Here is a 15416-nt window from a genome sequence, read left to right on the forward strand (position 1 = left end):
ATATATATATATACTCCTACAAGGGAATGACTTTTCAGTCTTCCCTTTTAACACGGTTCAAAGAATCTTGCAACCGCTGTGTAGAGCACTTCCTCTTCAAACGGTTTTGATACATAACCATCCATGCCACATTTCATGCATTCTTCGTGAGTAGCCTGTATAACATCAGCTGTCATTGCTAATATCGGGACGTGCCAACTACTAAATTTACAGAACAATTCAGCAGAAACTTCTCCAGAAGCTATTTTCTTGTTGATTTCATACTCCAGATCACGGACTCTCCTCGTTGCTTCAAATCTGCACAAAAAAATCATAAAATTACTAGGGACCACATTCAAAATATCAACAAGATGAAGGGACCAGATCGAAAAATAGTTAGCTACCCATCCATTTCAGGCATCTGGAGATCCATGAAGCAAGCCTCGAAGTTATGAGGCGGCTTAAGCATTTCCAATGCAGCCTTGCCACTCTCAACACATGTAACAATAGCTCCATATTTCTTAAGTGCACCTTCGGCAACTCGTCTGTTCACCAGATTATCGTCCACAACCAGAATCTGCTTTTCTCTGAGCAAGTGTCCAAGATTTCTTCGTTTTCTGTTTGGTTGCCTCTTCTTGCCATTGACAAGTGTTTCTTGCAAGCAACATATCAAGACACTCATCCGAAGGGGTTTTATTACTACCTCATCGATGAGACCTGAAGACTTCATCTCACTTCGCTCAGTAAGAGTTGCAGAGGTCGCCAAAAGTAAAATCTTTGGGATTCTTGTTAAGGTTACTTTGCTAAAGGTAAACAACTTGTCGAGTGCTGCAAAGTCTTTCTTGTTCCAGGCGTCTTTGTCAATTAGAACCATAGCCAAATTGTCTAATTTGCTGCAAAGAGTCCAGAAAAAATTGAACGCTTTTAGTGAACCAACTATAATCTCTACAAATACAGCGTGCAGTTGGAAAAGTAAAGAAAAACAGACATTAGTACATGTAAAGTACCTGACACAGGTGCATGCCAATCTAAGACTCGAAACAATGTCTGCAGATATTCCCAATCTCCAAAGATGGTAACTGGTCACCTCAGCTCGAATGTTTCTGTTATCAATAACTAATGCTCTCAATCCTGTAAACTCTTGAATAGCTAGATCGAATCGTTCCAACTTAGTAACAGACGAATTTGTTTCTGCTTTACCGAAAACTCCAGTAAATGAAAAAGTACTGCCTATCCCGGGCTCACTCACAAACCCCATCTCTCCTTGCATGAGTTCAACCAAACGCTTGCTTATGCTTAAACCTATGCCAGTCCCACCATAAGTCCGCGATGTGGAACTGTCGGCTTGCATAAAAGGAGTGAATATTCGGCCTTGTGCATCCACAGGTATGCCCACTCCTGTGTCCTCAACTGTAACTAGCAACTTGATTTTATCAGAATTATGATTCTCAGTGCTGTAAAATGTCTTGAAGTTCTTCCAGCTTCCACATGCATTTACAGCAGGAAACCCGCTAACTGTCTCACCGGACTCACTGCATCCTAGCGCTAGTCTCTGTCTGAGCACTGCATCTTCGATACTAAGAGGCTCCCTCACCTCATCTGCAAGATGCACTGAGATAAATATGTGTCCCCTTTCCTGTGTGAACTATTAATACAGAAAGAACAAGTGAGTACTATAGTTGTAAAGAAGTATGTTGTTTTGTAAGATGGGAAGCAATTAATCACCTTGATTGAGTTTCCAACCAGGTTTGTAATTATCTGCCGAAACCGACTTGGATCACCAACTACGACATCAGGAACTTGACTAGAAACATAAACGGCCAACTGTAACAAGGAACCAAGATTTCATTTGTTTGCTATTTGAAAATATTAAGAAGCTGGAAGGACATGCACTTAATTATAGTATACCTCAATTCCTTTTTCATTTGCCTTGCCAGAGAGGAGAGATGAAACATTATCCAGAATAAAACGCATATCAAAAGGCACATTCTCAAGCTCGAGCCTTCCTGATTCAATCTTTGCCTGATCAAGAACCTCATTTATGAGTGATGTAAGATCCTTCCCACTTCCGTGAGCAGTTTGCGCATAGTCCATCTGCTTCGCATCAAGATCCGTGTCCATCAGCATTTTCAACATTCCTGTAACAACATGTTTGAAATTTTCAGCTGAATTTCCAGAGAACGTGCAATGACAAAGGATCAGTTGAAAAAGTACCTAAAACTCCATTCATCGGAGTCCGTATCTCATGAGAAACAGTTGCTAGGAACTGCAAACATGAAGCAATTCAGTGACGAAACAACTCTTGTTAACAAAAAGAAAAGGTTTCAAGCTATTGAGACTATTTGATTCACATAAGTTACCTGTGACTTTGCAACGTCAGCAGCCTCAGCACGAGCTTTGAGTTCCCTCATCTTCTGACAGTCCTCTTCAACTGTCGCAATTCGATTGAGGGCTTCATTGAATATATAACCAACAAGAAAAGTAATAACCAGAACTAAGATCGACGGTGTTATCGCTGTCCAAGGAATGGGAAGTTTATGCTTAAACCTATAAATGAACAATGCCATTTTCATACTTCAGGAAAGAGAGAAGTGAACATATCTTACAAAAATATCACTAGAATTAAGAGTTAACCTGCAGTGCATCTCATGATTCCTTGATGGATCACCAAAATCAAGGCTACTTATGTGCTGTTCACTTGTATCTCCAATTTCTGAGCCATACATCTTAATTAGACCTGAGGCGTTAGTTGTGTCATAAACATCCACAGCAATCGTCTGTTTGCTGGCAAGTTGGTGTAGAAGTTTCTCCACCAACGATGGCATATCGTATGATGCACCAAGGTACCTGTTTTAGGTGTACCTTATTAATATTTTCTAGTACAGAGATCAGTCTTTGCTACATAGGTTCAGTTTCTTGTGTCCTAGAATCATTTTATATCAGCAAAAACCATTTATTTTTAAAGTAAAAGCAGTACCCAATAGTTGCTTCAATACGTTGTTCTTCTGTAGCATCGGGCACTAGGCTCGTGTCATACACAGCAAAGGTCAACACGACGCCAAGATGATTTGACTTAAGAAGCTTAAATGGAGAAGTTAATACTCCTTTTCCTGATGCCTTTGCCCGCAAGATGTTTTCACGGTCTTCCTGCAAGACAGTTAGACTTTTGAATTCTCTTGTAGCACACATTAGTTTGGCAATAGGAAAGGAAACTTTTAAACGTTACTGACTTCTCCAGACATCATGTCGACCGATACAATGTGGGAAACAGTTTCTTGAGCAAATATAACTGGCGCATATTCGTCTTGAGTAGGTGCTGGGTCAAAATTTTCAGGGACACAATCTTGGACAACTGTCTGGTCCTCAGTTTCCATTTTCTTTATTGACCATCCATGCTCCTTTTCAAATTTCTCTCTTTCCGAGTGTGGGACTTTCAAAGCATACGCTACACCACTTGTAAGAGGCCTCTCAAAGTTTGTTCTCTCCGTATATTCTTCAAATGTTTTCTGTAAATGTACCAGACATTGATGATTTAAACATGAGACAAAGAATAGTTTAAACACAACCTTGAGATACGAAATGTATTTAACAGTAAGGAAAAACACATCACCTGATCAATGGCAGATGGGGATTTCCCATGGTGAANTTATTAATATTTTCTAGTACAGAGATCAGTCTTTGCTACATAGGTTCAGTTTCTTGTGTCCTAGAATCATTTTATATCAGCAAAAACCATTTATTTTTAAAGTAAAAGCAGTACCCAATAGTTGCTTCAATACGTTGTTCTTCTGTAGCATCGGGCACTAGGCTCGTGTCATATACAGCAAAAGTCAACACGACGCCAAGATGATTTGACTTAAGAAGCTTAAATGGAGATGTTAATACTCCTTTTCCTGATGCCCTTGCCCGCAAGATGTTTTCACGGTCTTCCTGCAAGACAGTTAGACTTTTGAGTTCTCTTTTAGCACACATTGGTTTGGCAATAGGAAAGGAAACTTTTAAACGTTACTGACTTCTCCAGACATCATGTCGACCGATACAATATGGGAAACAGTTTCTTGAGCAAATATAACTGGCGCATATTCGTCTTGAGTAGGTGCTGGGTCAAAATTTTCAGGGACACAATCTTGGACAACTGTCTGGTCCTCAGTTTCCATTTTCTTTATTGACCATCCATGCTCCTTTTCAAATTTCTCTCTTTCCGAGTGTGGGACTTTCAAAGCATACGCTACACCACTTGTAAGAGGCCTCTCAAAGTTTGTTCTCTCCGTATATTCTTCAAATGTTTTCTGTAAATGTACCAGACATTGATGATTTAAACATGAGACAAAGAATAGTTTAAACACAACCTTGAGATACGAAATGTATTTAACAGTAAGGAAAAACACATCACCTGATCAATGGCAGATGGGGATTTCCCATGGTGAAATGTAGATACAAGAATAGACAAGGCATGCACATGGTTCAGGCTAACATTGAACTGATCTTGTAACACGCGGGCTCTTTCATCACACATGTTTGCTAAAGTCTCCCTTCTTTTCATTATGATATCCTCATTGGTGTCCCAAAACCACCACACGGAGAAGGAAACTCCTCCTAAGATACCGAGGAGAAGGATGTTCTTCCTCCATCTTCCAGCCCCTCTAGAAGAGGTCTGAGCACGTTGTTGCTGCTTCTTTTGAGCTAAAGGCTCTTGCAGATGTACTTTTTCTTTACTCTCAGTTGGTGCTTTAGAATGAAATACATAAGATATCTTATGGCACACTAACACACCAAGGATGAGACACCACCATGCATTTCTTAAATAATATGATAAACCCTCCTCATCAAGCCCTTCTTCAGAGTCTTTTTCTTCTTCAACGGGTTTTTCGGGTTGCTGTAAACTCTACCAATAACCAAAACATTCAAAAAACAAAGTTCTGTGAGAGCTAGATAGATACCAAATTTGAAGGCAATTTTCCACACATGCTAGAATCCAATGTTATTTATCTTACCTGCTCAAGATCATCATTACACATACGAGATGTTGATGAAATAGAATGTTGTAAGCCTGATGGATTAAGATTCCAGGGAATCCCTCCAGTGTCTTGTTTCTCCGAAAGCATATTTAGGGAACATGTAATACCATAATTTGCCCAAATTCCAGGGCTTGATTCCTTACGACATTCAAAGGATAATACCTGAGAAAACAGATGCAGAGAATGGTAAAGTATATCACTTTAAGGCAAATCAGAAGCTCAAACAAAGTCAATTTCAGAGAATATTACCTGATCTGAATCAGAGAACAAAGAGACCAAATCATGAATCTCACTCCTGGTGACGTTTTGATGTCTATACGCCACTTTAGCTTCTCCATTACAAGAACATCTCTCTTCCTTCTGAGTCCTACCTAACCGTGAGAACATAACCAGAACGATAACTACCATAGAGCCACACAGAATCAGGAACAAGAGAGGCTTTTTAAGCCAATTCTGGCCACTGCTCGACTCCTTTGCCTTCTTTGAAGTAAGATTCGAGAGTTCACAAGTTATAGACATGGTCGACTTCTAGGAAGAACACTAATCTCAGATTCAGCTAGTGGGGTTGGAGTGAATTCAGATCTCTCCGAACCCAAAACTGTAAAACTCTATCAACAGAACAACAATCTCATGATGTAAACGTTGAGTTCTTGAAACCACCCCAAGAAGAAGAAGAAGAAGAAGAAGAAGCTGTGACAGTCCGATGCGGAAAGATTTCTTTTTGTTTGTTTGTTGGGTTCTCTTACTTAAGACGCAAGACGACAAGATGAACCAAACCCAGTGGTTGCAATGGGAGAAAGACATTGTTCAGTAAAGAAATGGAAAAGAGAAAAGGACAAAGCTTTATCTTCTTCTTTCATGGTTTCAGAGTAAAAAAAAATGTTCAAGCTTTCTCTCTCTTTCTCTGTTTCTTCTATTCTCAAGATGCTTGTGTGAAGAAAAAGACCCAGCTGGTGTCTCTCATTACCCAACTGGACTCAATGATCATACTCTTTGGATAAAACAAGTGCATTTTTGTTTGGAAATTATTATGACCAAAAAGAAAAATAAAGATGTCACTTCTCTCTTTTTCTCTTTTACTCTATTTTTGATTATTATTATTTTTTTTTTTTGTCTTTTGGTGAAAAAAAATTGAGGTTTTGAGTCTATGATTATCTCATCATCTAGGTGGGGAAGGTATTACACAACATTTTCAGCTAAATAATAAAAATGGATTGGCTAATGACAGTACAAATAAACTCAACTAGACTGCCAAGAATCAATAAAAGTGGAATTGTTATTTGTTTGATCTTTTTGGTCTTTTGAAAATTGTTTGTTTTATCACCATATATAGTTTAAAATATAACGATGAGTGGGTTTTACGAGAAGTGGGTATTTGATTGATTCTACATAGACTCCTCTTATTTCTTTTTTTTTTTTTGTTAACCTCCTCTTATTTCTTTAATCAGTTTATGTATCTTTGTCTCCCAACCATAGTTTAATGATTCTCTGATCCATTTTGTAAGAAACTATTCTTGAATCTTCAAGATTGTGATATTAGTCTAACTAATTTATTTAAAAATCTACATGCATAAATTGAAATGGATTCAGATAAATAATCAATTGGTTGGTGATAGAATTGTTGTTGTATGTTATCCTCATTCAAATTCAAACTCGATATAATACATGTAGTTGATTAAAACTATATTTCGAAATGGCCAACCAAGCAAAAGTTATACAAGTGGAGGGTGGGATCGATTGACCCTATAAGTCTATAACCTTTATTAAATTATGTTTTGCATGGGGCATGCCTCTTTTAGTTAGAGTTAGATGGAATATTTTGGTTTGAAACATTCTGGTTTGACTCCACTATCCCAACTTATATATATGGCTATTTTTTCTTTCTCCATTTAATCGTTTTCTTTTGGACTCATTTCCTTTTTTTTACATTTCTTTTTAAATTAAAAATTAAACTGGGGGATCATTATTCTTGCAGTTTTCGTTTTTTATTATTTAACTCTTGCAGTTGATTTCAAAATTTCTATGCTTGTTTTAAAGTGTTTTCCACCTAAAGGATCTGATTTGAAATCGACGAAACAATTACTTAATATGACATTACTATACATAATCAACCTTAAGCTAAAAATGCACTTGTTTGGGGTTTGGTGACTACTGATTAGTAAATGATCAAAAAGGTATTGAAGTGGTTTACTACTAGAATTGAGATTCAATGTTTTGGGGGAGCAGACTTGACGCTTAGGTTGCCCCGTGGGAGTTCTAGATCTCTTGTGTGGAGGGACAAGGGGATGATAGTTATTACAAGACACTAACTAATGTCTCTTCTCGGACAACGTTTCTATCTCTGTCTTTTTCTTCCCCAAGAGCTTAATCTCTTACCAGGTTCGACATAACGAGGAGCTTCACGTGTATATATTTGATCGTTTCTAACCGAATCCAAAATAAATAAATAAAAAACTATACAAGTACAAAAGCACTGTTTGATCTGAAACAAATTGAAGTCGATGGAACTGATGAAACCAGAGTAACCACATGTAGTATACTAGTATAGATTAGCCAAACTTTTTTGAAGCAAGAGTGACAAGTAAAAAGCAGAATGACCTTTGGCTACATTTTATACCAAGGTTAATACAGAAAGAAGGAAATATAGTAATGTAAAAAACAAACAACAAGTCAGACTAAGTTTGATACTTCAACATTTGCTAATACAACAGCTCCAATGAACAAACAGAGGCTTGCCTGTATATATAGTTCCTGACATAATAATAATAATCCACAAATCTTTTGGATATAGAGTTGGGTTTCTACACTGAGTCAAAAACCGTTAAACATTGATGATATAAAAGCTCTTACTCTTGTCTCTTGCAGGGACAGTGAATGATAATCAATGAGTTCCTGCTTCAGTGTGAAAGCAACTCCTCTGGTATAGCAGCTGGGTCCAAGTCCCAACAGTTTCCGGGCACACCACTAGTTTCTTCTTTAAGAAACCAAGATGGCACTTGATGAGAAAACCGCAGCATCTCTCTCCTCGGTATCCACTTTCTGCTCTCCTCCTTATCTCTCCTGCAATAAACGGTTTTGTAACCCTCTACTTTCACGAGCGGGGCGATGCAAACCCCAAACTGTTCAGAATATTCATCAAGGATCTCAACCATTTCGTACTGGTGCCTCACTTCGTCTGGAGTTGAGTTGTTCCAGTTTGGTGACCAGTTCTTGTACACAGCCCAGATATCTCCGGTTTTGGGGAATATCCTAACACAACCGCCTCTTCCTGTTTTCTTGCCTTTCAAGAGATGGGAAAATATGTTAACATGGTCAACTATGTCAGTGTTTCGTATCCTGAAATGTCCACATGACTTTGTAAACCCGTACTGCACCCATTTCATTGTACCAAACTCGATGTCTGTTTTGGAGCTCAAGTAGGCTATGTCAATCTTAAAAGGTTGCACAGAGAGTACTTCGCGGACCATGCAATATAACCGTGGCATACCATCATCTTCATCATAAATTGCCCATATTTGCCTAGCCTCGAAGCACTCCTCTGCTCTGTTTTTATCAAAGTCATGGAAGTCGGAGTCTGGAACTGTTATAGGCCCGTTTATTTTCCGAGCAGATTGATGACCAGAGGAAACTGTTTTTCCTATTCTGGATACATCATCCCCTACCTTGGAGGAGGCACTTATTTGATCAAGGGGAGCCGCGTCCTCAGTAGCCGCCGCTGCCTCTGAAGCCAATCTCATAATCTCTAGTCTTTGCTTAATATCTGTTTTAGCTTTGTTAATCAATAGCTTCCGCGCATCCAATCCTGTTGCAGAAGACCACCGTCGCATTGAACCATAACTTTGCCCAGGATGTTTAAACTCATGTTCCATGTTTGCATCCGAATTTGTTGCTTTTGATTCTGGATTAGATTTGGTAATGTTCTCAACAGATCCATTACCAATATTCCTCTTCTTTTCAGGTCTGCTGGCCTTAATCACTGACGGATCAGCAGACCAATTGGCTGGGCTTGGATATATTAGCTCAGAGGCCATGCTTTTCATCGAGTTCGTCCTGTTAGGGCCTTCTTTAACTTTTTTCCTTCCCCTACAGGCTACCCCATTGGTGGGCTTATAAGGATATCCATTGGATACTGAAGACATGCGGTTTGACTCCAGATTCCCAGGAGGTGTTCCCACATATGAGCTCCAGTCATATGACTCATTTGTAACATATTCATATCCATGTGCAGGATACTGTCCTAAGAAATAAGTAGAATTGGTAGGCATACGTGAAACAGCATCATAGCCATGACCTCCATAGCCATTACTTGTTGTATGAGATGGAGCTGCATATTGAATTGATGCACTAACAGGAGCCGGCCCAGTCTCCACAGCAATAAATGCTCCTCGGCAGTTCTTACATGACAGCCTCTTATTCACATACTTCCGCAGATACTCGTACTGCACTTTGCAAGAGGTGCATACCGTCCAGAAAGTATCAAGTCTTTCTGAAACTGGTGGACAACAATCGAAACCTGCGGGTGAGGGGGCATACTCTGTACTGTTCTTCTGAACCACCATGGAATCGATAACTTTCTTTCTTTTGTAATAAAAAGTGCTTTTCTTAAACTCAGCTGAGAGGAAACCCCAAGCTTCAGATATGATCTGAAATGCCCCGTTAGCTCCAACGCATTTGTTCTTGTCGGGATGGAGCAATACAGCCATCTTCTTGTACTGTTTCTTAACTTCTCTTTTTCCAGCTGATGGTTTTAGTCCGAGAACTGCATAGTAATCAATCTCCCCACTGCGCCTACTCTGAGAAGCCAAATAAACTTCGTACGTCGTGAGCATTTGTGACAAACCCTCCAAATCTGGAAACAGTGACTTCGCCCTCAAGGCATAACTCCTTGCCCCTGCGAAATCCTTCTCAGCAAATCTTCTCTCAGCGATCTGCTTCGCTTTAAAAGCCTCTTCTCTGTATGCTTCCATGTAGAATCAGCTCAATTTCACCACCAACAGTTCTGAAAAAGGAAACTAAGACCGTTCTGGGCAGCTAAATCGCACGAAATTGTCCATTTACACGCACCATATATACCATTATCTGCAAACAACATTTCACCAGAGTAAAATTAAATATCTTCGGGTCACTCACTACAACATAACCCAATACTTAATCCAAAGGGCTCAAAACACAACATTATTATGACAACCAATTTTAGCTCAGAAAACAAGAACCCATCCCAATCACTAAAAAGATCACATCTTTGCTCAAAACTTAGGATTCGAGATCAATCTCAAGCTTTAAAAAAAAAAAAAAAAAAAACCCCACTTCTCTACGGCTAACTCTGATACAATAACAAAAACCCTCGAGTAGATTTGGGTATCTAAAAAAGACTCATCTTGAAGTCAAAGTAGCTTAAAAATCTCTCCTTTTTTTTATCAGTTGAAACAGAGGTACATCCTCAAATGCAAGCTATTAACTTCAACACAAAACCTTTCAAGTAAAGATTTACATTAAAAGCCCTTTTACTTAAGATTCGCTAAAATTTCTCAACACACTACAAAATCAAATTCATCTTAAAAGAGCAAGAGAGAGAGAGAGAGATACAAGAAGCGATCTTACTGGGTAAAAATGGGTAACAACAATGCTGGCGAATTCTTCTTCCAGAGCTAAAGAAACAGATCAAGAGAGAGATTTGTTGTGGATCTAACAAACTAAAAATTAGGGTTTCAGATGAAGTGAAGAGCTTTCTTCGATTGACATACACATCGTGGAATGGAATTTGCCGGCGAAAAACTCGAGAACCTTTTTTTTTTTTGCCGTCGATCGGAGAAATCGAAAATTTAGGGGAAAATTAACGATAAAATAAATATTGGATTTTTTTTATGTTTTTGATATATTTTGGTTTTAAGTAATTTTATTCAGGCACCAGTGAAAAGTAAACGATGCTAATTTGCTAATAGTACTACTTCATGCTATCGTGCACTGTAATGAGCAGTGCGCATATTTATTTATACACACATTTTTTTTTTTAATTTTTTTTAAATCATATATCTAATATTTCGTTTCTTCGTATAAAAATTCTTAATGAAAGAAAAGGAGGCAAAACTTGAAAACATGAAAAAATAGTCTCCCGCCAATGTCCACACAAATTTGCGCCAACATGATTTTAAAGCATATGTAGGATCAGTTATATATGGTTGAGCTATTGGCATGACAAGATTTTAAGGTATGTAGGATCAGTTACGGTTGAGTTATTGACATGACATCCCCAAGCATTATGTTTGTATATTGGTGTGATGAAGATATTAGAAACAAAGACATGCTTGGCTTAATTAAGATCAGTGGTTGTCTTTCGTCGCTACTATTTGGCATCCCCTTCATTGAATTGAAGATTGGTCAGTCTAGGGTGAGAGATGTTGGAAAGGAGGGTTCAATTTGAGTCTCCTCTTCTTGCTAGATCTGGGAGTCGAGGGATAGGGTCTCAATTATCTAAAATCAAGTCTATTCCAGGAGATATGTTCTAGGATTCGGCGGGCTAATGCTTTGGTTGAAGACAGGAACTGCTAACTCAGGTCAAGAGCTCGAGGTCGTCTTCATCACGACAAAGGAGTAGTTCTTGTTAGTGTTGGGTATGGTAGACTAGATTTTGTGTTTTCGATCTACCTCTCGTCTATCTGATTTCCTTTTCGGTAGTTTTCTTCTTTCGTCCCGGCTTTTTTCCATAACTGTGTATTCCGATATATCCAAAAGTTCAATGCCATTTAGATATATGCATAAAAGAGCTTCAAAAAAAAAGTGATGGATGCAGAATTGGTAAAGAAAGCAGAAGAAAAAACGAGTCGTAGAGAAAAATGATAGATAGAATCATATAGAAGCAATTAAGAAAAGATGAAAAGAATGTGAAAACCCCTGAAAATGGAAAAGACCCTGAAAAGAATGTAAAAAACCCCTGAAAACACACCCCTTTAAACAATAAAAACTTTATGTATTTGCTTTTTCATCTAGGTGGATATATGATATGTGAATTTCTTAATGTACTTGTTCCATAGCAACATATTTCAAGAGTTGATTTCAATAATAACTAACACAAACGATCGAGTGAGAAGCATTGACCAAAGAAGACCTATCGCACAAAGAGCAAATTTCATTTGTAAAAATCTATTGAGACAGCACAATCGAACTCGATAAGCTGATCGAGTATAATTGGGCAGATCGGCTAGCATTCGAGATGGTGAACTATGATAACTTAATAACATGTGGACGAATAACACGTGGCCAAAAATGCATAAATTAAAACCATGTGTATTGGTAGGTTTTTGTTGAGTTTCTCATAATTAAAATAAATGAAAAAGTAAATTTTTAATCAAAAAAGCCCAAAATAGATTCTCAAATTTCTCATTTGAGAAACCCATGAGAGGCTGTCACATAGTGAGTGGTGACAAATGGCACTTTTTAACAAGTTTCACTTTTTAAGTACGTAGATTTTTTGATCATAAACTAAATCTTCAATAACTTCTTTAAATGATTAAATAGTTTAAATATTTTCTTTTTTGGTAAATCATAAAAAAGATTAGCTATTTAACAAATTCTCTAATGAATAATATTAAAATATACATTCATATTATTTTAAATTAATATAAGTTGATATAATAAAAATATTAGTATGATTAAAAAAACTATGAGAGTTGAAAAAAATATATTAGTATTGTGACTTTGTGACTAACTATATTAGTATTTATAATTGTGTTATTGATATAATATGATATATGGTATAAAATATAACTAATTAATAAAATTAAATATTTATAATAAGTAATTTTTTACGTCTAAATATTACTAATAATTTTTTTGCAAAACAAAATAACAAAATAAGTATTCAAATAAAATAAAATGAAAAATATTAAGTTACATTAAAAATACTAATATTATATTAATTAGATACTCAAATTAGTTTCTCACCAATAGACACACAAAATCAAGAAAGGTTTTTCAAATTTCTCTACACTAAAAAAATTAATACTATATTGGTGGGAGACTCCTTGGGTTTCTCACAAATGCACATGCTCTAAGACCATCTCAAATGATTTTTCCTATTTTTCCTCTATAATAGAGGTGAGTTTTACTCCAATCCACCTCTAAAATAGATATTGCTATTTTTTCCTCTATTTATAGAGGAACCTTTGTAAAAGAAAATAGGGTTCCTCTATAAATAGAGAAAAAATAGCAATCTCTATTTTAGAGGTGAGAATAGAAGTGGGTTGGAGTAAAACTCACCTCTATTATAGAGATAAAAATAGAGGACCATTGGAGATGATGCAAAGAAAGATTGTGTCATGGACATATGCAACTAATGGTAGGAGTTCTTGACTTAACTGATGATAGGTCCTGAAATTAATCCCATTTAACCATACGTCACTCATAATCTACTAGGGTAGCACCTTTGTTTTATAAACAAATAGAACATAAAACACAGTTAACAATAAAATTCCATGTTTTTTTTTCTTTTGTAGAAACTAAAAGTAAGAACACAAATATCAAATGTCTATGAATGTTTCAAACCTTTTCTAGAATTTATATAACTGAATCATGCACATTTATATCAATCTCAAAATATTTTCGCATACAAAAGAGTAAAATCGTCTATATATTTAAAAAGTGTTTTTCTTTTGTAAATAGTATTTGGTTGACAAAAAAAAATCAGTCACTTTATTATTTTATTTATTTATTTATTTTTATTATATTATCACATTTATCAAACACATTATTGACTATCCTTGTTCTCTTTAAACCAATTGCCAAACACAATTAAATATTTTATAATACCTAAAGTTGGCAAATTTTGATACTTTTAAGTCCTCTATTATCAAGAAAATTAATATTTTACATATTTTTAATGCACATTAATTTTAATGCCTCATTGTTTTTAATGCACATTAATTTAAAATATAAACCATTCAATTTATATGAATTAAAATTTTAAATACTCTGTATATATATATATATATAAATATTTATTTATTTATACGTTTACCTTATATATTAGAATGATGGTAAAATGTTATGTATACTATATATATATATATATATATTAAAATATTATTAAGACATCAATCCAAAACAATTAAACCAATTTGACAAGGAAACCCAATAATTCGTAAGATACTACACAATCATTATATATTTTTGAAACCTAGTGAACACTCTTAGGAAAATTAAATAAAGGTATGTATTTTCACTATTAATAAAACTATATAAATTAAAATTTATCTTCACATGGCATGGGTTATTCCCTAATTTCATTTAAAAGATTTGTTATTGGATTCTAAGTTAATAAAGAATTTTGAAGACTTCAACAAAATCATCAAAAGTGATTAAGTGAAAGATTTTTAAGGATTGTTAGAGAGTATTCTATAGTTTTTTTTTTGTCAACCAAACACTATTTAGAAAATAACTTCAAGGTTGGTAGCCAAAACTGGAGAGAAAGAGTTTACAAAGGAAATTGCATAAATTAAAGATATAGACGACCAGGCAAGACAATCCGCCTTCAAATTCAACGAACGAGAAATCTTGGACAAGGAGAAGTGAGTGAAGGCGGTAAGAAGAAGCTGAAAATCATCCAGAATATTAGAGAAGGCCAGCCAATCCTCTGGGGCATGAACCATCTCGATTATATCTGCACAATCCGTCTCAAAATGCTGACAGGAGACGACGTTGGCAAGGATGCACTCTATAGCCCAAATCAGAGCTTCCAACTCTGCATGTAGCGGGGAAGGACTTTGTTAGAGAGATCTAGCACCCAACAATAAAGTCTAGGCATTATTATTACCACACCATCAACCGAGGCCTGAATTTATCTCAAATGCTTTCCATGAGCCGTCTATTTGACAATAAAGACCATGACCCGGAAGCCTCGAGGGAATCAAAGAGTCCATAGTATCAAAACTAGCGAATGGAATCCCTGCCTGAGATTGCGCATCCTCCCATAATATTTTTTCACTTGCAGCCTGAGTAATCACCTCATCCGGGGCGAGCTACGTCCCTTGAAAAACTTTTTTATATCTATCCTTCCAAATCGACCATAATATCCAAGGCAACTGATTAAATGACTCTCGATCTCCTGAGAGAGATGTTCCACCCCAATAGATGAAGTCAAGATTCAAATACACGGAATCATAAGGAAAACCCCCTGAAGAAACCTGAAACGGTGTCAAACCCCAAATTTGACCCGAGCGAGGGTACAAAAACAAAGCATGATTAATTGTCTCACACGCTGAATCACATCTTTTACACCTGATATCACACGGGACACCGCGATGAGCTAAAAGATCCGTCATTAGAAGAGTGTCAGAGACAATTTTCCAGAAAAAATGCTTAATCTTTGGAGGGACATGGAGTTTCCAAGCGTGAGCTCTTAAAGCCATACATGTTGGACCATAT

General features: G+C 36.5%; 2 protein-coding genes across 2 annotated transcripts in view; both read right to left on the minus strand.

The window, feature by feature from the left end:
• The window catches only part of LOC104724013 (histidine kinase 2), a 7407-nt gene extending 1388 nt beyond the window's left edge, over positions 1 to 6019 (minus strand). The window contains exons 1-13 of the mRNA XM_010442465.1: positions 5247 to 6019; positions 4974 to 5159; positions 4373 to 4864; positions 3993 to 4268; positions 3740 to 3909; positions 2614 to 2826; positions 2340 to 2526; positions 2194 to 2245; positions 1888 to 2117; positions 1705 to 1803; positions 987 to 1624; positions 384 to 872; positions 3 to 297 (exon numbers count right to left, since the gene is read on the minus strand). Coding sequence (XP_010440767.1) covers positions 48 to 297; positions 384 to 872; positions 987 to 1624; positions 1705 to 1803; positions 1888 to 2117; positions 2194 to 2245; positions 2340 to 2526; positions 2614 to 2826; positions 3740 to 3909; positions 3993 to 4268; positions 4373 to 4864; positions 4974 to 5159; positions 5247 to 5516 — 3552 coding nt within the window. The 5' untranslated portion in view covers positions 5517 to 6019 and the 3' untranslated portion in view covers positions 3 to 47. The remainder of the gene's footprint in view (positions 1 to 2; positions 298 to 383; positions 873 to 986; positions 1625 to 1704; positions 1804 to 1887; positions 2118 to 2193; positions 2246 to 2339; positions 2527 to 2613; positions 2827 to 3739; positions 3910 to 3992; positions 4269 to 4372; positions 4865 to 4973; positions 5160 to 5246) is intronic.
• Positions 7580 to 10917, minus strand: LOC104724014. The gene is made up of 2 exons (XM_010442466.2): positions 10599 to 10917; positions 7580 to 10076 (listed from the first exon to the last, which is right to left on the minus strand). Exon 2 carries the CDS (start codon positions 9962 to 9964, stop codon positions 7895 to 7897), a length of 2070 nt encoding a protein of 689 aa, XP_010440768.1. The 5' UTR covers positions 9965 to 10076; positions 10599 to 10917; the 3' UTR covers positions 7580 to 7894.

Source organism: Camelina sativa, chromosome 11, assembly GCF_000633955.1.
Source record: "Camelina sativa cultivar DH55 chromosome 11, Cs, whole genome shotgun sequence".
In the NCBI taxonomy this organism is placed as follows: domain Eukaryota; kingdom Viridiplantae; phylum Streptophyta; class Magnoliopsida; order Brassicales; family Brassicaceae; genus Camelina; species Camelina sativa.

Coding starts and splice junctions, on each gene's coding strand:
- LOC104724014 (XM_010442466.2), bottom strand. CDS start 9,964: ATGGAAGCATACAGAGAAGAGGCTTTTAAAGCGAAGCAGATCGCTGAG.